This window comes from Egretta garzetta, unplaced genomic scaffold (assembly GCF_000687185.1).
Source record: "Egretta garzetta isolate BGI_Z169 unplaced genomic scaffold, ASM68718v1 scaffold798, whole genome shotgun sequence".
Lineage (NCBI taxonomy): Eukaryota > Metazoa > Chordata > Aves > Pelecaniformes > Ardeidae > Egretta > Egretta garzetta.
The window spans coordinates 55,112-75,925 of record NW_009260419.1 but is presented as its reverse complement, the minus strand read 5'-3'; the positions used below and the strand labels follow the sequence as shown (position 1 = coordinate 75,925).

At 58.9% G+C, this 20,814-nt stretch overlaps 1 protein-coding gene across 1 annotated transcript in view; it reads left to right on the top strand.

The window, feature by feature from the left end:
- Positions 1-20,814, top strand: part of DCHS1 (dachsous cadherin-related 1) — a 48,210-nt gene that overhangs the window by 26,303 nt on the left and 1,093 nt on the right. The window contains exons 7-20 of the mRNA XM_035899231.1: positions 3,621-3,717; positions 3,898-4,055; positions 5,100-5,880; positions 6,197-6,436; positions 6,900-7,025; positions 7,303-7,512; positions 8,124-8,987; positions 9,475-9,588; positions 14,985-15,196; positions 15,382-15,536; positions 17,018-17,148; positions 17,641-17,927; positions 18,773-18,911; positions 19,175-20,796. Of these exons, the coding sequence (XP_035755124.1) occupies positions 3,621-3,717; positions 3,898-4,055; positions 5,100-5,880; positions 6,197-6,436; positions 6,900-7,025; positions 7,303-7,512; positions 8,124-8,987; positions 9,475-9,588; positions 14,985-15,196; positions 15,382-15,536; positions 17,018-17,148; positions 17,641-17,927; positions 18,773-18,911; positions 19,175-20,796 (5,136 nt within the window). The remainder of the gene's footprint in view (positions 1-3,620; positions 3,718-3,897; positions 4,056-5,099; positions 5,881-6,196; positions 6,437-6,899; positions 7,026-7,302; positions 7,513-8,123; positions 8,988-9,474; positions 9,589-14,984; positions 15,197-15,381; positions 15,537-17,017; positions 17,149-17,640; positions 17,928-18,772; positions 18,912-19,174; positions 20,797-20,814) is intronic.

The window sequence follows — 20,814 nt, the reverse complement described above, 5'->3', positions numbered from 1 at the left end:
GGAGGCAAAGTCAGTCTTGTCCTCTCTCTGAGCAAGGCTTTGGCCTCTGAGTCACTTCTGCAGGCCAGGGGCCAGCCAGCTGTGGCATTGTTGAGACTGCAGCCCTGCAGGCTCTACAAAATGGCATTGCTCACACTCCGTGTCTGCCATCTGCCGAGTGTCCTGTGCGTGGGGTGTCCTGTGTGGGGACACCTGCAGCGCACTCGCACCACAGGCTCTGCAGTTGATTCTAGTGTTTGGGGGCATGAAGTGCTGGGAGCGTCCTGTGAGAGCTCGGGGGTCTCTTCTCAAACAAAGGCACCGCAAAAGCATATGCACCCATCAGCAGACAGAGCAAGGCTGGGACAGATTGAGAGTCCCAAGGGCAGGTAAATGCTATGACAGTTTTGAGCAAAACAAATATTTGGGCGCTTTGGTTTGAACCTCTCCTGCTGGAAACACTGGTAGAGAAGGGTGAAGCACAGGAAGAGGCCACCGCTAATCATGGTTTAGGTGTAGAAGAAAGGCTTGGAGGCAGAAATCAAATGATAAATGCAAAGCTCAGCGATTCACTGCAGACTTGCTCAGTGAGGTATTCCTGTAGGTGTTCGTTAGGCAAAATGGAGGGAGGTTTCTGTATCATCGCCTTGCTTTAAGCATCAGCCAGAGGGGTAGCTCCCACTGTAGGGCTGCAAGAGGAGTTTGTCAAGCTCTGGCAGGAGCAGGTGGTGTTCGCTCAGGAACTGCGGTAGCGATGGATCCTCCCAGGGAATGATCCCTAGGAAAGGGGAGGGGGAGTAAAGGGAAGGAAGAAGTGGTCTGTTTTCACTGAGGGGGGATGTCACTGGTGGGTGCCTAGGACTGGTGCTGGTATCCTCGCAATTTAGCATTTCCATTTATCCACCAGAAGAGGTGGTTGCCAATGTTCCTGGTCTGCTCATCATAACAGAGGTGAGGGCTCCCTGTGAAGAGCTGTAGAAGTATCTTGTTTTACTGGTCCATTAGGAAAGGACGGGAGATGAAATTCACAGTTGCTAACTGGAAGGTGATGCACATGGCAAAAAGCAATATGAGTTGCACTTACGTGGTGGTGGGCTCTGAATTGCTGCTTAAGTTGAGGGAGAAGATTTGGGTATCACCATGAATGCTGTGTGAAAATGTCGGCTCAGAGCTCAGCCACAGTCCAAAAGGCAAATCAGATACAATGAAGAATGGAAGAAAGCATCGTTGCATCTCAGATTCTGCACAGTCTCTGCCCTGCCTCCATTCCACTAAATAAGCAGCAGTGCCAGATTCAGAAAAGGATGTTAATGGTGTCTCCAGTAGACGATGGTTTCCATACAGAAAGAAAATACTTGAACGTTCTTTGGCGTGGAGGAAACTTCAGGAACATAGCGGAGGTGTGCCGTGAATGGCACAGAGAGAGTCATGGGGAGATCAGAAGTTGTTTTTTTCACAATACCAGACCCTAAGCAGCTTCATAAGAAATGACCAGGCAGCAGCTTTAAAATAAACAAAGGCAGTACTTCTTCATGCAGAACATAATTAAATTGTGAAATCATTGCCAAAAGTTGCATGGGTTCAAAATTAGATGAATTCATGGAAAGAAAAAAAATCCATCAAAGGCTGTTGAACAAAAATACGATCTGTAGCTCAGGAAGTGACTTGGCCGCAGCCTGCTGGAAGCGGGGAGGGTTTCACAGGAAGATTACTCCATCCATACCCTATTTCTTGCATCTCCTGTATATATCCACTGCCAGCCACTGTCAGAGCCATGCCGGTGGCTGCCATGCCTCTCTGATCTTTGGTCCAAGCTGGTATTTGCAACAACCTTCTTCAAGGGTGGACGTCAGACCTGGACAAGCCTGGCAGCGATTTTACCAAGGCTGAGGTTTTTGCAGAGGCCACTTCTATTGCTGTTTATTCCTCTCTTTGTGCATCTGAAATGGCATTTGTCCGTGGAGCCTGCGTGGATGCTGTTCATTTAACTCCTCTGCTGAGTCACCACGTTCCTCAGATGGAGCTCAATTCCTTGTGAAGAGGAGCGTGACCATGCACCCGAAGCAGGAGCCCCTTGTATCCTGGCTGAGGGCGACTGGAGACAGCATGGGGGGCAGGCCCTGCCCCAGCCTGTTATAGAGGAGAGGCTGGAAGGGGCCCCCCCAAGCATGGCCCCACTCAGAGGTGTCCATGCAGACACTCCTTTTCATAAACAGCCAAGCTATATTTAGGAGGTCTTCTGCCCCATCACTGCTGTGAAATGCTGTTCCAGATTCCTTGATCGGATAGTTAGAAACTACCTCTTAATTTCCAGCCTAAACTAATTTCTGACCACTTTATACTCATTTGTTCTTGCGCCAATATTGTGGTTTTGCTTAAATAGCTTTTCTCTCTCCTTGGAATTTCCCTCCCCTCTCCCCAGTGTTTACAGAGTGTAGTCACATCACTGCTTGGCCTGACTAAACAAGTCCAGCTCCTCTGGTCTCCCCTCCTGACCACCACCAGCATGGTGCCAGCAGCTTGTGCAACAGCATGAACACTTGCCTCCTCTCAGGAGCTTTCAGCTTCTTTCCTTGGAGTCTTGCTCGGATTCCACGTCTTTTTCATAGATGCATGGAAGTGGTACCACATAGAGATCACCTAGCGCAGCTGGATCTGCGAGGATGATCCATGCTGTGGGATGTGCTGGTGGGATGTGAACTTGAGCTCTTCTGGTGTGGAAGGGACCGCAGAGTCTGTGCCCCATGGGGAACCTGCTCCACCAGTGAGGGGTGGGTAGGTGCTGGAGGAGGGACAGGTCTGCCAGCAGGCATGGGTTGTTCCCTGAGGGTACTCCCAAAAACTGGCAGGTGGCGAGGGGCAGTAGTGGGGATGTGTCTGTTTCCATAACTATCCAGAAGAGGTGCTTGCGTGCTGCTGCCTGTGGTCTCTGTCAGGAAGCTGGTAACTCACCTCGGAGTGTGGGGTTGGCTGAGCACGTGTGTAATCAATGTCTTGATGGTACTGAGGTTCACTGGTATGAAGTGGAGGTGTAAGTGCCTACAGACAGGCGGTTAGCAGTGCTATCCAGCAGCAAAGGAGACAAGGGACAAGCCCCAACAGTACAGGTATCCGAGCCCAGGAAGAACTGCCAACTGCGCTTCCAGCGATCGCAGACCTCCCTGGTGGGAACTGAGGAAATCGCCGTCCCTTGCCAGGGTGACTGGCCTCTGCGCCTGCCAGTGCTCACACCTCTGCCTCTGCAGCTGAAGGGGTCTGTTGGGGCCAGAGAGGACCAGGACTGTTGTGGAGCCCTGGATTTTCCTAGCTGTAGAGGCTTTGGATGCAACAGGGGTGAAATAGTGTCTTCCCATCACCCTGCCGCTGCAGCATGCCCCCACACTGCAAAGCTGGTTGTTAAACAGGGCAGAATGGGAGGGAGGGCTAGCAAGGCAGAAACTCCCTTTGCCAGCTTTGCTGCAGACTTCTCCACCTTGTCCAGCCTCAGGCACAGCCTCCAGGTCTTGCTGGGGAGTCTGTGCCTTGGGTGAGGTGCAGGACTGCTGCAGGAAGGTGCAGATCCTGTGCCGTGCTTGGGGGTTTGTGGGGGCAGTCTGAAGGGTGCCCTGTGCCACTCAGCTGCTCCCTGGGCTGTGCTGCAGGTGCTGGAAGAGAAGCCATCGGGACTTCTCGTCGCCTCCCTGCAGGCCAAGGACCCTGACGAGGGTGAGAATGGGACCATCATCTACTCACTGATAGGTACGAGCTGCAGAACCAACTGATTGATGCTGCGCTCTGCCTTGCAGCCATTACCCTTGTGGACGGATGGGTGCCCGCTGCCCAAGCCCCGCCACATCGCGGTCCTTCCTCCATCCCGACCTGCCCCCTGCCCTCCCTCCTTCCCACCTCTCCCTGCAGCATTTCACCTTCTTTCCACAGGAGCCTGGGCAGAGCGTTTCACATTGCACATGGCTACTGGAGAGTTACGGACTGCCACAGTCCTACGCCGGTCTGACCGTGCTGAATACATCTTCACTGTGACGGCCAGTGACCGGGGCACGGTGCCTCGCAGTACATCAGCCATCATTCGCGTTCAGGTACCCAGCACCCCAGCTCCTCCTGTCCCTGCACCATCTGCCCCTTGCTCACCTCTTGGAGGACACCACCCTGCTACTTGGCAGCCTCCCTCCCTACCTTCTCACCCTCCGCTGCTTCCATCCCAGGGCACCTTCTGCCCTTGCTCTGCTGTTGATCTAGCCCTAAAGACCATGTGGAGAACCTGGGATGTGAGGGGATGGGTCTATCTACCACTGTCCATGTTGTCATTTGTAGAGTGGTCAACAGCATTAATAGTAAGCAGTGCTGTGCCTTCCAGACTGGGACAGCCAAGCCTGTCCTAGATATGCTGTCGCAGAGAAGACCTTGGATGTCCGCTGCACAGAGACACTAATTCTTCCCAGCGTCTGCTGAAAACAGGGTTCCTGACGTGCAAGGTGTCCTTCACATCTGTGTAGCTCTGGCACTCACTGCCCTGTGTATTGGCCGTTAGCAATGAGCTTCCTTCTACAGCAGAGACTCCAGCTTCCCCGCAGTCAAGGCACTGTCAGAGGACACCCTCTCACATCTTCCCGTCCCTGTTCTTGCAGTTCCCAAGGCCATTTGACTCTCCTTGTTTGATGCTCCGCTGCTTCTCTGTGCTGGCAGTGCCCTCAGCATCGTCAGCGAGTTCATGACGTACTCAGCTTTCTTACCCCTGCCCCTATCAAAAGCAAACATCAGCACCATGAGCCACCTCTGCAAAGGCCTGCTACTCATTCTGCTTGAGCCAGTTGATCTTTTATTCCTTTCTGTCACACAGCCATACTCATACTGTGCCTTTCCCCCATCTAATGAGTGATCTCCCCTGTGCTACTGCATCAGCACCCAGCTAAAACCCAGGCAAGTTAGGCACGGTTTCTTGGGTTTGGGTTTTTTTCATTTTAAGGTTGCTATTCATGTGTTAGGCCACAAGCACTGAGACTTTGCCTCCCAAGACCTACTCTCTGCCCGCCCCATGTCCCCCTTCTCCACTGGCTCCCCCATAGGACCTCCTGGCACATGGCACTCCAGTGCATGCCCCTCACTGCCGCCTCTCCTCACAGGTACTGCCATCCTCCCGGGTGCTGCCACGGCCTGACGCCACCGTGCTGACCCTGCACCCTCTCGAGGGGGTCAAGCCGGGGTCTGTGATCGGCTCAGTGGCACCCCCAGATGCCCCCGTGCGAGGACAGCTGACCTACACAGTGGTAGGAGGCGGTGGGGATGGCACCTTTGTGGTTGACAGTGTGACAGGGGAGATTTACGCTGCCCGGGAGTTGGACTATGAAGCTGGGGCACGACACGTGCTTCAGGTGAGCGCTGAGGACACGCAGCATGGCTATCCCTCCAGCCGACTGGTGCTGGTACAGATCCATGTGCAGGACTGCAACGACCAGGCGCCCACCTTCCCTGAAGACCCCATCACCATCGTGGTGCCTGAGAATGCCCAGGCTGGCTCGTCCATCTTCACCTTCCAGGCACTGGACGGGGATGGAGTGGGTCCCAACAGCCAGGTGCGCTATGCCCTGCTGCACCAGGAGCCCCCCGGGGCTCCCTTCCAGCTTGCCCCCTCCCTTGTGGGGGTGGGTGCCACGGACCAGGCCCGCAACATCAGCCAGCGCCGCTCGGCAGCTGTCACAGCCCGTGTGTTTGTGACTGACGAGAACGACAACACGCCCATGTTCCTCTCGCCTGCTGCTGTCAGTGTCATGGAGGACCAGCCAACAGGGTTCGTGGTGCTGCATGTGGTGGCCCAGGACAACGATTTGGGAGAGAACGGGCGTGTGAGCTACTCCTTGCGAGCAGGCAACAGTGATGGCCGCTTCCACCTTAACCCCAGCACTGGTGAGGGCCCAGGAGGATGCAGGGTGGGCGGCAGGGACAGTGGGGACGCAGGGGCTGAGGAGGGTGCAGGGATGCATGGGGATGCAGCATGGTGCACAGGAGGGGGGGTGTGGGCTGGGGAACCCAGAGGACGGAGACTTGTGGGGTGTGGAGAGCCCCGAGTGTAGCACCTGGTCGGCACGATACTGCTGTCTTTCTTGAGACCTGGCTGTCCATGGCTTACCCCAGTGCCTGCAGCCTTGCGATAGCTCTGTCCCGGGAACAGTCGGCCCTGGTGCCACGCGGTCCCAGCTTGCCCCTCTCCCTGTGTCTGCAGGTGCACTCTCCATTGTGCGGGCCCTGAACCGGGAGGAGGTGGTGCAGCACAACCTGACGGTGGTGGCCATGGATCATGGTTTCCCACGCCGCTCCGCCACACAGCTACTGTCTGTGCTGGTGCTGGACGTCAACGATGAGGCTCCCACTTTTGAGAAACCTGAGTATGAAGCACACATCATGGAGAACTTGCCGGCTGGCAGCCCTGTGCTGCAGGTGCTGGCCGTGGACCGGGACCTGGGTGAGGACGCAGGGCAAGGGTAAACTGCCCAGTTTGGTTAGGGGCCCTTCTGGCAATGCAGCACCCAGGACTGGGTGAATTCTGCTCCCTCCCACCTGGTTTGGCGAGCCTGGGTGACCATGGAGGGAAGGATCATCACTTGGCCTAGAGATGAGAGATGGGCTGAATCCTGCGAGAAGCTGAGGATGAACACAGGGACTGTGATGCCCTCTGCTCCCCAAGACAATGGCCTTTGTTCCTTGGTGGTTCCTTGGCCCATCTTCCGCAAGCTGGGCTGGGATCTTCCTCCACCACACATCTCTGCCCCAGCTTTACTTGCCAGGGAGTAAGATCATCCTCTCCCCCAGCCTGTGTGATCCCTGGGTGGGAAGCCTGGGAGGAGGGAGGTGCAGGGCTGTGAGCCACATGAGGGGCTCCTGGGGTGGCTGCTGGGCTGCCCCCAAAACCATGTTCCTCCCTGCAGGTGCCAACGGGCAGGTGTCCTACGGGGGTCTCTCTGGGGGGCCGTTCTCCATCCACCCACAGACAGGGCTTATTGTCACCACACACAGCCTGGACCGCGAGGAGCAGGAGCATCATGTGCTGATGGGTAGGGCTATGCTGGTGCATGAGTGGGGCGCAGGGAGCACAGGGGAGGCAGATGGGTGTCCCCACGGCTGGGGGAGGGCAGGATTGCAGGGCCAGCTGTGGGAAATGGTGGGGGTTTGTGGGGCACACAGGGCTGTTGGGCGGTTTGAGCATGCGGGAATGCCAGTGATGCCATGCTTGCTGCCCCTGTGATTGTCTGGGCGTTGGCATCTGACAGCCTTGGTAGTCGCTCCTGGTCAGCAGGGTAGCCTCCCAGTGCTCTTGCTGTGTTCCTGCAGTCTATGCACGGGATGGTGGCCTGCCCCCCAACCTCTCCAAGGCAACTGTGCGGATAACAGTTGGGGATGAGAATGACCATGCACCGCACCTAGAGAGTGAGTCCTGCTCTGTGGAGGTCCCTGAGAACCAAAGCCGCGTGGCACTCTACACCCTGCGAGCCACCGATCCGGATGGCGGCGAGAACGGGCGCTTGGAATACCACATGGCAGGTGAGGCACATGGGGAGCTCTGTAGCTGCTTTCTCGGCAGCAGGTAAAGGCAGTTCACCCTGGGTTGCCCGTGGCTCTGGGAAGTTCTGGCGGTTCCTGTTCCGCCTCAGTTCCCTCCTGGTCCAAACCACGTGTAGCTGCTGCCACCTCTCAGCCCTCTAGCTTCTCCAGTAAAGAGCACCCCAAGATCTGGACAAGCTGCCCTTCCTCATTCCTCACGGTCTTGTCTGGTTCCCCAGGCTTCGACTAGGTCCATACCACTCTTGGCTGCTCTGACTGTTGCATTTACAGGTTGCAAAGTGAGATCTCTTTGCTGTTACCATGCCGTGCATTATCTGGGGGCTCCCTGTGGCAGCAATGCTGGCCTGTAAGCTGAGCTGTCGGAGCCAGTTCTTACACACCCAACCCCCATATACACACACACACACACAGAGCTGGACCAAGGAGGTTCAGTCCCACTGGGGCCTTACGGAGAGCAGCTCACTCCACCCTCCCTGCCAGGCCACACTGGGATGGACTTCATGCCTGTCCTCTCTGGGCAGCATGGGACAGGTCCTCCCTTGTACCAGTTATAGTCACTCTGTCTTGTTATTCCCTCTCTTCTTTTCCAGATGGAGACCCTGGGCAGGATTTCAGCCTGGACCCAGTCTCCGGCGTCCTCTCCACTGCACGTGCCCTTGACCGGGAGCAAGTTGCTTCCTACAGCCTCACAGTGGTGGTGCAGGACCACGGCACCCCCCCACGCAGTGCCACCATGTCGGTGAACGTGCGGGTGTTGGACCTAAACGACAATGCACCGGGTTTTGCTCAGGCTGCCTATGTGGTGGAGGTGCCAGAGGACTTGCCTGTTGGTGCCCTGGTGCTGCAGCTGGTGGCTGAGGACCCTGACGAAGGCACCAATGGGCAGGTCTCTTACTACCTGGGCAACGAGTCACTTGGCATGTTCCAGGTTGAGCCACAGAGTGGGCGCATCAGAAGCGCCCAGGTGCTGGACCGGGAGCGCCACCCCAGTTACAGCTTCCTGGCCAAGGCTGTGGACTCAGCACCATGGGAGCCCAAAAGCGCAGCTGTCCGTGTCACGGTCACAGTGCGAGATGTCAATGACCATGCCCCTGCCTTCCTGCACAGCCCACTCACTGTCAACTTGTCGCGCCACACACCGCTCAAGCAGGTCGTGGCCACCATGAGGGCAGAGGACAGGGATGCAGGCGCCAACGCCTCCATCCTGTATCGCCTTGCCACCCCGAACTCTGCCTTTGCAATCAACTCCTACACAGGGGATATCCAGCTTCTGCAGCCCCTGGGCTCACTCAGCCAACGCCAGCGGACGCTGTTTATCCTGGCCACAGACCTGGGGCAACCGGCACTCTCCTCTACTGGTGTGGTGGTGATCCATTTGCAGGAAGAGCCCTACCGGGGGCTGCGCTTTCCCCGGAGCACCAGTGATGTGGCCCTGCCGGAAAATGCTGCCCCAGGTATTGGCTAGGTGGAGTGACCAGCAAGTGCTGGGACGAAATGGGACAGGGAGGGGAAGTGGGTGCTGGGCTGGCAAAGCTGTGGGAGGATCAAACCAGGGAGCACTGCAGGGCCTTGGAAAGCACCATTATGCTTTGGGTAGACCCAAGGGACTGCAGGGTTTGAGTGGTGTCCAGGCTGTTCAGGGTGCTAATCCCTGTGGGTTTGCCTGAGGGTCTTCAGATCACTGTAGGCGGTCACCATGCCCAGTTATTCCACAAAGGTCTCCAGGAGTCACGGTGAGACCACAGAGGGGTCATGGACAGGCCCCACGAATCCTGGTTCCTGGGCCAAAGCTACCATTAGATCTCGCTTCCTCTGGCAGCAGCGTCCTCAGGCAGAGCTGCGTTCCAGTGGCGCAGCACGTGCTGCCCGCTCACTGCCCTGCCCGGTCACAGCCCTGCCCGCAGGCTCCACTGCCCCTCATGCTGTTCCGCTCTCTTCCAGGCACCACTGTGGCAAGCATCCAAGCCATGCACACGGGGGGCTCTTCTGGGCGCATCACCTACAGCATCGTCAGTGGCAACGAGAAGAATGCCTTCCTTATCCAGCCCAGCTCAGGTACAGCACCGAGGCCGCCTGGGGAAGCAGCAGTGGGGGCCCCCTGTGCTCTGCCACAGGGCTCAGAGCCCCCCCCGAGCCACAGGAACACCATCCACACCTCTATGCCAGTAAAGTAAATAGTGTTAGTATTGGACGTGGACACTAACCTGTCGCTGTCCAAAGGTTGTTAGCACAGCTCCCAGCACCATTTTGGTCCCTCCTAACTGGATCTTTCCCCAAAAACTCCTAGGCCAAGTTCAGGAGTTAGCAGAGGCCAGGACCACCACTAAGATGCAATCTGCAATCCGGATGCAACCCCTGCCTTAGATGACAAGTTCAGCCAAAGGATACATCCAGTTCTGTTTAAATCTTTATCCATGACCTGGACGAGGGGATCGAGGGCACCCTCAGCCAGTTTGCAGACGACACCGAGCTGGGCGGGAATGTGGATCTGCTGGGGAGGAGAGGGGCTTTGCAGAGGGACCTGGCCAGGCTGGATCCATGGGCCCAGCCCAGTTGGGTGAGGGTCAACAAGGCCAAGGGCCGGGTCCTGGCCTGGGGTCACCACAACCCCAGGCAGCGCTCCAGGTGTGGGGCAGAGGGGCTGGAAAGCTGCCCGGCGGAAAAGGCCCTGGGGGTGTTGGTCGAGAGGGGGCTGAATATGAGCCAGCAGGGGGCCCAGGTGGCCAAGAGGGCCAGCGGCATCCTGGCTTGTATCAGGAGTGGTGTGGCCAGCAGGAGCAGGGCAGGGAGCGTGCCCCTGTGCTGGGCACTGGGGGGGCCGCCCCTCGACTGCTGGGGTCAGGGTTGGGCCCCTCCCTCCCCGAAGGACCTGGGGTGGCTGGAGCGTGTCCAGAGAAGGGCGGCAGAGCTGGGGAGGGGTCTGGAGCTCTGCTCCCAGGGAAGGGGCAATGGAACGAGGGGAAACGGCCTCAAGTTGTGCCAGGGCAGGGTTAGGTTGGACATTGGGAACAATTCCTTCCCCGCAAGGGCTGTCAGGCACTGGAAGGGGCTGCCCAGGGAAGGGGTCGAGTCCCCAGCCCTGGGGGGATTTAACAGCCGGGCAGAGGCGGTGCTGAGGGCCAGGGTTTGGGGGTGGGATGGCAGGGGTAGGGGAACGGTTGGGCTGTGTGAGCTCAAAGGGCATTTCCAACCCAAGCGATTCTGTGATTCTATGATTCTGTGTTGGGGCCGCAGCTCCAGGCACCTGGACTGCCGCACTTTATTCTCTGGAGCTGCTGTGACTGCAGCGCTGCTGTGGATTCATGTCTGTCTCCGTGCAGTCCCAATGGTGACAGTAAATGGGGAACCAGTGGGCATTCCATGGGAGCCCTCCCTCTGCACCATACTGTTCCCTGAGCCAGTGCTGAACACATCAGAGGTGCTTGTGGGCAGCTGATGACCCAGACAGAGCGGTGAGGCAGGTTGCAGGGTGCTGGGCAAGCTCACATTGTTTGCACCGTATGCTTCAAAGGGCAGCCTTCGAAGGGCCACACATCCCTTGTCATCGGGGAAAGCCTGGCCAAGGGTAGGGTGAGGGGTGTCTTGCTGTGAGGTTGGTGCTTGTCCTGTAGTTTGGAAGAGACTGGGATATCATAACCCCCAGTATCAATACAGGCTGGGGGATGAAGGCATTGAGAGCAGCCCTGCCCAGAGGGACTTGGGGGCACTGATGGATGAAAAGCTGGACATGAGCTGGCCATGGGCGCTGGCAGCCCAGAAAGCCAACCGTGCCCTGGGCTGCATCCCCAGCAACGGGGCGAGGGAGGGGATTCTGCCCCTCTGCCCCGCTCTGGTCAGATCCCCTGGAGCCCTGTGTCCAGCTCGGGGGTCCCCAGCACAGGGCAGACAGGGATCTGTTGGAGCGGGGCCAGAGGAAGCCACGGGAATGCTCCGAGGGCTGGAGCCCCTCTGCTCTGAGGCCAGGCTGGGGGAGTTGGGGGTGTTCAGCCTGGAGAAGAGAAGGCTGCGGGCAGAGCTGAGTGTGGCCGTTCAGGGCTTCAAGGGGGCCCAGAGGAAAGGCGGGGACAAGCTTTTTAGCAGGGCCAGCTGTGACAGGACAAGGGGGGATGGTTTTAAACTGAAGCAGGGTAGGTTTAGACTGGATCTAAGAAAGAAATTCTTTACAATGAGGGTGGTGAAACCCTGGCAGGGGTTGCCCAGAGAGGGGGTGGAGGCCCCATCCCTGGGAACATTCCAGGCCAGGTTGGATGGGGCTGTGAGCAACCTGATCTGGTTAAAGGTGTCCCTGCTCCCTGGAGGGGGGGTTGGACTCAGTGACCTCTATGGGTCCCTTCCAACGCAATTCTATGATTCTATGATATGAGAAAGTCAGCCCTCAGAGCCCAGACATCATGCCAGAGCTTCTTGTTAAAACCCCATTCTCTTCTGCCTGCTAGATGCTTGGGTTTGGGACAGGATCCCAGGCTGACAGAGATCTTTCTGACACTGTGCTTGTGTCCTCTGCAGCCCATGGCTACTGTGCGGGTCCCTGTGAGCCACCCACGGTGCAAGCCGTTGGCACCCTGATTAAGTACTGGCCACTGCAAGTCACCCATGGGTATGGTGGGAAATGCTCAGCCATGCACAAGCCTCAGCACCCTGGTGTCACTGCGAGCCACTGACTGCACTGTGCTGCTGCTGCAAGCCACAGCGTGGGCACTGAGAGCACTGCAGGGAGGCCAGCACAGCACACCGTATCTCACAAAGGGGGTCCCAACCCCGCCTTGGGGCATGGCCCCACGGAGTGCTGAGGCACCTGAGCTGCAGCTGCAGGCTTCCTGCACCCTGGGCATCCCAGAGGGCCTGATGCCACCCTGCAGCAAAGCCATGTGCACAGCCTGACCGCAATTCCTCTGTCATCTAGTGCATGCAGCACCCAAGCAGAGTAACCCCCAGCCCCAAACTGAGCTCTGGAGTTGGCACTCTGCAGTTCCCAAAACCCAGAGTCAACGGGCAGCTGTGCTAAAACCCCAGCCAGGCTCACAGTCTGTGGGAGCTACTGTGCCCAGAGCTCCCCTGCATGCTCTCAGTCCCGAGCACTGCTGCCCGTGAAGGATCAGCCCTCGCACACTGCCATGCGAGCGCACCTGTCTGAAGCGGCCGTTCAGGAGCAAGCATTTCACAGCAACAGAGCTGGGCCAAAGCTGCTCTGTCTGTGAGGGAGGGGCTGGCAGGGTCGCACCCTGGCCAGTTCTGTCTGGTCCCTGAGCCATCACCGAGGTCTCTGAGCCAGCCATCACCATGCTCCTGTGCTACCCAGGTCTCTCAGCTGAAGCCTGCATGGCTTCCATTATAGCCTGGGGGTGAAAGCAACCCCAGGTGACTCCCAGGCTGCTCGTGGGGCTGCCAGGGCTATGCCTGGTCCCATCCAGTTCGGAGCCAGGCTGTGCAAGGGCAGCGACTGCTCAGACCTGCCCGGTGGTCTACCCCTGAACAGAGCTGGTGCAGTGCGGCACCACCGCGGCAGTGCCCAGCTGAAACCCTGTGCCCACAAGCTGGCTGGAACAGAGATCACAGAGCTCTTCTCCTCCCCCTTGCTTTTCCGCGTGGGTCTGCAGCTGGACCCTGCACAGTGGGACTGTGCTCCCTAGCATGGGAGGCTGAGGCCGGTCAGCGCTTCCTGCTGTCCCGGGTGGGATAAGCAGGGCCCTGCTACTCCATGTGTGGCTGTGACACCCAGCTGCCCTGCTGTGCCGCAGCAAGGCCTGGTGGGGTCACAGAATCGCATCCCCTACTGTGATCCCTGTCCCTTCATCTTGTTCCTGCTCGAGCCACTCGTGCCAGTGGGTGTCAGAGCACCCCGGACGTGTCCTGGCTGCACCTCGGCTGCACCTCGGTTGCTGCGGCGATACCACTTCATCTCAATGTGGAAACATTTCCCTTGGGCAAAGAGCCCAGAATGCATGATTTTTCCCTTAAAACATGTCCCTCCTTGAGTTCGTCTGTCTGTGAAACGCTGCCCTGCTTTCTCCCAGGGCAAGGGGCTGCATGCTGCAGCCGGGTAGGGGGTGCTGGAGCAGCAGAGCAAAGGGGGGGCTGGCAGAGTGCGGCTCTCCTGCCCTGTGCCAGCTGCCAGGCAGTGTTACAGCAGGCCACCGGCCTTCAGCTCCGCTGTGACGATGAACCAGTGTGTGGGCACCAGCCCATGACGGTCCTCAGCCATGCCCAGGCTCATCCCCTCTCCAGGGCGGACCAGGGGTGATGCCCAGGGGAGCTGTGTTAGAGCCTTGCGTTGGCAAGCATGCTAAAGTGCTGCTGCGGGCCAGACCAGAGCGGGGGAATGCCGCGGGAGCGTCCTCAGCCCCGTACTGCGGCGCCTCAGGCTCCGCTGCTTCTGTCCCAGGCAGGAACAACCCTTCAGAAAGTGGGCTGCTTCGGACTGTGCTCCTTGTGTCTCCTCTGGGCCAAGCTAGCCCTGGAGGCAGGGCCTGCCCTGGCACCCCAATGGCACCAGAGGGGCAAGGAACACAGCCGGCTCCCGGCCCTCGGGTTGCAGGAGGTGAGGACACAGCCATTCTCCAAACCAGGCCGCTCTGCTGGTGGCTGTAATCTGTGTTTGCCATCCCTGGACGTGTGGTTTCAGCTGTGTGCATTGGGACTCCCACTATCGCGCAGAGCTGGCAGCAGAGCTCGTGTGTGGGAGCTGAGCTTGTCCAAGCCGCGTAGCTGTGCTAGGTGCCTGGTGCTGCACCCCGCTTGCCTGGCCAGTTCGCCTGGTGGTTGCACATAGATGCTGAAACAGGCTGCAGAGAGCGTGAGGCCCTGCAGGACTCCCCGAGGCAGAGGGTCAGCTGCAGGAGCACGGTTCCTCCTCATTATGTTTGAACGCGTGCCTGTAGGAATGCTGCTAGTTATTTTAGTATATCTTTTGGGATGCCCCCACCTTCCTGGGTGGGACAGCAGCCCAGGTGCACAGCGGCTCAGGAGGCTGCGAATGGACGTCTGTCCTCAGAACCCTAGCGGAACTGCTGGCAGCTCCTACAGTGCCGTTGTAAGGACTTGATCGAGACTGATAGCTGGAGTTGGGTGACTTTGGCCTGGAGCTTGGTGAGCTTGTGCGGCAGGATGGGGCCTGACATGGAGCAATTCTTTTTTAAGCTGCCGTACCCCAGATGGTGTCTCCAGAGTGGGGGGACTATTGAATGCTTTGATGTAAGGGGAAGCTGCCTGTCCTGGGTGAGGTGCAGGATTCGTCACCCAGGGCAGCTCACTGGGACTGATGAGCAGCCTGTCAGTTTGGGGGGGGGCCTCAGAAGAGCTCAGGGTGTTTGTTCTGTCTGCTTGAGAATGGGTGGATGAGCAGAGGGCTGGACTGAGTGCAAGGGAACGAAGGAGAAGAGGAGGGATGGATGTGCTGGTGCACCGCTCACCCCCCCTTCACCCACCCCACCCTGCTGTTTCCCTGCTCCCAGGTGCCATCTCAGTTCAGGACTCGAGCAGCCTGGATTTCGAGGCCAGCCCCCGGCTGCGCCTTGTGGTCCAGGCAGAGACAGCAGCTTCCTTTGGCTTCATGGCCATAAACCTTAACCTGCAAGACGTGAATGACAACTTGCCACGCTTCCAGCTGCAGAACTACGTGGCGTTCATCTGGGAGTCACAGAGCTACGACTCACCAGTCATCCAGGTATCACTGCAGGCGCAAGCACAGACACCTGGGCCCCTGGTCTGCCTCTCTGCTGGGGCGAGGGGGTGGCGGGCTGTGCCATGGGCCTGGGGCTGGCACCTATGGATAGATAGCCCCAGCCTCAGAGAGCTGTGGTTTGCAGGGCTCCCCCACTGCACTGCTGAATCTCTCTTGTGGCTTTGCAGGTCCTGGCAGATGATCCGGATCAGGGGGCGAATGGGCAGGTGACTTACGCCATCAACCAGTCCCTGCCAATGGCAGGCTTGTACCATATCGATCCTCAGACTGGCACTATCACTACAGCTGCCATCCTGGACAGGGAGATCTGGTCCCAGACCCGGTGAGTGGAGACTTGTGCCACAGAGATGGGGGGGGCCGAGTGGTGCAGCAGCATCCCCAAGGCTGCGGAGGATGCTCTGCTGCTCAGTGCCGCCCAAAGCTGTCTCAGCCCTGCCTGTTAAATGTTTTTGCCAAGCAGCAGGAGCTTGGGCTTAGTGTTAACATGGGGAGCAAATGGTATCGAAGGCATGACAGATGACCACGAGATGAGCCCGTGCTCTGTTCAGCCTGGTCTCTGCAGATCTGAGAAGATTGTGAGGGGGGTAGTGGACCCTTCAGTGGCTGCATCCATCCCCTTTCCCGCCTGCTTAGACCACATAGGCTCAGTCCCTTCCCACACCCATACATTGCACCCTTCTGCCCTGTCACACGCGCTCCAGGTGCTATGCACTGTCCTGAACCCTCTTGCAAGTCCCCCTGCATTCAGCCCAGGTCCTCACTGGGTGCACGCACTCTTCATATCGTCCAGCCACGCATGTATGAGATATAACACGACAAACAACAAATTTCAGTCTTCCCCTGCCCTTTTACACATGCATGGTTCAGATGCAAGGAACAACTTCTGCTGCCCCACTCTGGCGATGTTCTCTCCCCCATGTGCATGCTCCAGGGGCTGCATGTCTCTCTTCCTTCTTCCCAGGGGACACCTAGGGCATTCATTCCACTCACGCATCCATCACCATTCCACAAAGAGACTCCGTGCATTCTCCAGCACCCAGATGTGCTCCAGGTGCCTGTCTCCCTGCACCCCACAACATGCTCTGCCTGCATCATCTCCCACACACATTCCAGACACCTGCCCCTTGCTGTGGGTGCACCCACTACCTCCCCTTGCAAAAGCCTCCAGCCATGCGTGCGTCTTCTGTGCCATGTGCCCATGCAGGGTAGGTTTAGACTAGATATAAGGAAGAAATTCTTTACAATGAGGGTGGTGAAACACTGGAACAGGTTGCCCAGAGAGGTAGTGGAAGCCCCATCCCTGGAAGCATTCAAGGCCAGGTTGGACGGGGCTCTGAGCAACCTGATCTAGTTAGCGGTGTCCCTGCTCACTGCAGGGGGGTTGGACTAGATGACCTCTAGGGGTCCCTTCCAACCCAAAACATTCTATGATTCTGTGATTCTATGAATCCACTGCCCGCCACATGCTCCAGATACTTGTGCCCACATTTGCTGCCTGCTTGTGTGTTCCGGGTGCTGGACACAAACCCACTGCCCCCCAGACCTGCACCTCAGATGTCTTGCCCTGGCCCACCATACTCTCAACGTACGCACGTCCACTGCCCCGCACATGCACTCCAGATGCTTTGCACTTATCCATTGCCCCAGACACTCCAGATGCTGTGCATGGTTCCACTACCACATGTACACACTCCAACCCTGTGCACACATGCAGTACCCCCCGACATGCTCCAGATGCTGTGCATACATACGTTCCTACCTCACACACATGGCCACGTCTGTGAACCTTGTGCTTGCCCGCAGTTTGGTGGTAACGGCAGTGGACAGAGGGACGCCGCCTCTTGTGGGCTCTGCCACGCTGACCGTTGTGGTGATGGACATCAATGACAATAGCCCCACCATCCCCTTTCCCTGGGAGGTGCGGGTCCCAGAGAGTAAGTGCAGCTCAGCCCTGTGCGGTAACGCGTCCCCGACAGCACGAGCTGAGGCGCGACGGACGCCTGTGGGTCAGGGAGAAGCCCCCAGAGGGGCCTGCCCATTCCCTTGCCAAGGGCTGGCTTGTGCTGGCCACAGGCTGAGTTCCCCCGAGCTCTTCAGCACTGCCCCATCTGTGGCGGCCTGGGGCCGGGGTCCCTGTGTCCTGGGGGAACCAGCTGAATTCCCAGCTCACCCCTGGCCCCTGCCTGTGCTGCAGGCTCTCTGGCCGCACACACCTACCCTGCCTGCTCTCAGTCCTTGGCCTGTGCACCCTGTGCCTGTGCCAGCCTTGACCGGCCCTGCCCAGCTCCCAGTTCCTTCCCTTTTGCCCCCAGCATCCCCCCCTTGTCCCCAGTGTTCGGGCTCTGGACTGAGCTGGTTTCCCACCACATGAGCCAGGGCTTCTCCGCGGAGATGGGGCTGCCTGCTCATGCCTCGCCTCTCCACAGACACGCTGCTGGGCACTCAGATAGCCCAGCTGACCGGCAATGACGTGGACTCGGGCCCCACACTCTCCTACACGCTCGTGCTGGATGGTGACGCCATGGGCACGTTCAGCGTGCTGCGGTATGGGGGACGCATCGCGCTGACAGGGCCGCTGGACTATGAACAGCGCAGCCACTACACCCTCACCCTGCGTGCCTCCGACACCCGCCACGAGACTGAGGCCAACCTCACCGTCATTGTGGAGGACATGAATGACAACGCACCGACTTTCAGCCAGGGCTTCTATCAGGTACCGTGCACTCAGGTGTGTAAGGCGGCATGGGCTGTCCTGTATGAGCCCCTGGACTGCTCCTGCCTGGCTCACTGGGCCTGACGAAGCAGAGATCCCCCAAGCATGGGTCTGAGCGCAGCCCAGCCCCTCTGTTCCTGGGCTTCCATCCATGCCCTGACAACCTTCATGCCGTCACCATTGCGTGGGCAGGAGGCTGAGACCAGGGACGTAACACTGGGATCAGCAACTGCGGGCCTGCACAGCTGCATGTGGATGGTGCCTGCTGGGATGGGTGGGAATGGTGGGAAGGCCAGAAGCAGTGGGAGATGGGTCACAGCCTGGACAAGTGTTTCTGGCGAGATCTGGCCTGGGGTCCCACAGGGAGATCGCTGGGACAATGTGCTCTGTGTCTGGAGCAGGGGTGCAAGAAGCTGGGAGGCCACAGAAATGCTTGAAGGCTGCGACAGCACAGAGCAATGGGACAGTCTGATTGCACGTGCTGCTCCACACACCAAAAAGACAAGAGCTGCTTGGATTTGTGTAAAATACCTTTTGTGGAGAACACGTCAGCTATTAAAGAGTTCTTCAGAGTAGCAAAGCAAAGCAGAGAAAAGGATCAGGAACTGGATTCTGAAGCCGGTTGGGAGTGAGTCACATTAACGGTGCGGGGCACTGTGCACATGGGACAGGCCCTCTCTGTGTGCCAGCCACAGCCCTGGCCAGCAATGAGCTGGGCCACCTTGGCAAACGCTGCGCTGGCCAGCCCCAGACCTTCTCCCAGCCATGCTGGCTGGCTCCAGGCAAGGGGGAACGCATGTCTGAATGGGAGACCCGGTGCTGATCGAGGCTCCTTCCTCTTACAGGTGGCATTGCCAGAGCACACTCCCGCAGGCAGCACCCTTCTCACTGTGAGCGCAACCGACCCAGACTCGGGGAGCAACGGGGATGTCACCTTCCGCCTGGCCGTGCCCAGCCCTGACATTGCCATCGACCCCAGCAATGGTGCGTGGGGCTGGCTGCTTTGTGGTGCCCATCTCGTGGGTTGCTCCGACAGTGCCTGCACGGGGAGGTGCCCCCATGCTAGCCCAGGCTCGGCCCCTCACCGGGTCGCTGTCTGGGGTGGCCAGTGAGGCAGACGTGGTGGGGTGACCATCGAGCGCTCCCACCACAGCATCCTGGACGCCTGTTCCTCCAGCCAATAACCCTAACACCCTTCCCGGCTCCCTGGCAGCCCCCATGCTGACTCTGGCTTTGTGCCCTCACAGGGACCCTCTTCACCATCCGGCGTGTGGAATTCAACACCAGCCAGCCCACCCTGGACCTGGTGGTGGAGGCCAGCGACCACGGCTCTCCCAGCCTCTCATCCTGGACCACAGTGCAGCTCCAGGTGCTGGATGTGAATGACCACAGCCCCAGCTTCCAGGTGCCACGCTACAATGCCAGTGTCCCCGAGGACCTGCGCCCAGGAACCACCGTGCTGACACTAGAGGCAGGTGATGCTGACCTCTCCCGGGAGAACGCTGGCTTCGACTACACCATCGTCAGTGGCAATGGCGGCAATGCCTTCCAGGTGGAGAGCCGGGTGGCCTGGGCAGGGGGGCATCTCCGCACGCAGGGTGCCTTGGTGCTCGTGGAGCCCTTAGACTTTGAGGCCATCCCAGTCTACAACCTCACTGTGGCAGCCTCAGACCGGGGCCTGCCGCAGCGCAGCACCACGGTGCCTGTGCTCATCACCGTGCAGGATGTCAACGACAACCCTCCTGTGTTCGCCCGAGCTGAGTACCGCACGGCAGTGAGCGAGAGCACGCCCCCCGGCACAGAGCTGCTGCGCATGGTGGCCCACGATGCTGACTCGGGACCCCACGGCCATGTTCACTACACCATCAGCTCAGGTGACCAGCACGGGCTCTTCCAGCTTCATGAGAGCACGGGGGCCCTGTGCCTGGCACGGCCCCTGGACCGGGAGGCTCAGGCACTGCACGCACTTGTGGTGCAGGCCACAGACATGCCGGGCGGGCACTTTGCGCTAGTACCCGTGGCCATTGAAGTGAAGGACATCAATGATAACAAGCCGTACTTCCCAGTGGAGGTGCTGAGTGCCAGTATGCGGGAGAACCTGCCTCCCGGCACACTGGTCACCACACTGCGTGCTGTCGATGCAGACACTGGTGTCTTTGGGGAGCTGCGGTACACAGTGCTGGAGCAGCCAGTGGGGGAGCCTGGCATGGTGGAGGGCCGGGACGCCTTCTCTGTCAACAGCAGCTCTGGGGAGCTGCGCTCCCGACTCACCTTTGACTATGAACGAGCCAAAGCCTTCCAGCTCCTAGTCAGGGCCACTGATGCTGGCAACGCTTCTGCCACGGTGACTGTGCGGGTGCTGGTCACAGGGGAGGATGAGTATGATCCCATCTTCCTGAGCCCCTCCTTCAACTTTGAGGTCCCAGAGGGTGCCCGCAAAGGGCAGAGCATTGGGCGGGTGCTGGCAACAGATGAGGACGAGGGGGCTGACGGTGTTGTGCTCTACTCCCTGGCAAAGCCCTCGCCGTACTTTGCCATCAACCAAACCACAGGTAGCATCTACCTGCGTGTGGACAGCCAGCCCCAGGCCGGGGCCGGGCGTGCCAAGAGGGAACCGCGGGAGATGAGCCTGGAGGTGCAGGCACGCAGCCCCCTGCCTGCCTCCCGCTCAGCCTCCGCGCAGGTCACCATTGACGTCACGCACACCTCCTTTGGGCTGGCTCCAGACCTCAACCTGCTGCTGGTGGCCGTGGCTGCCTCGCTGGGGGTTGTGGTGGTGCTGGCCGCCGTGGCCATTGTGCTGGCACTGGTCCGCTCTCGCCACCGCCGGGGCCGTGAGAAGCCGGAGGGGGACGGGCCTCTGGGCCGCGTGCGGGGCGGCTCCCTG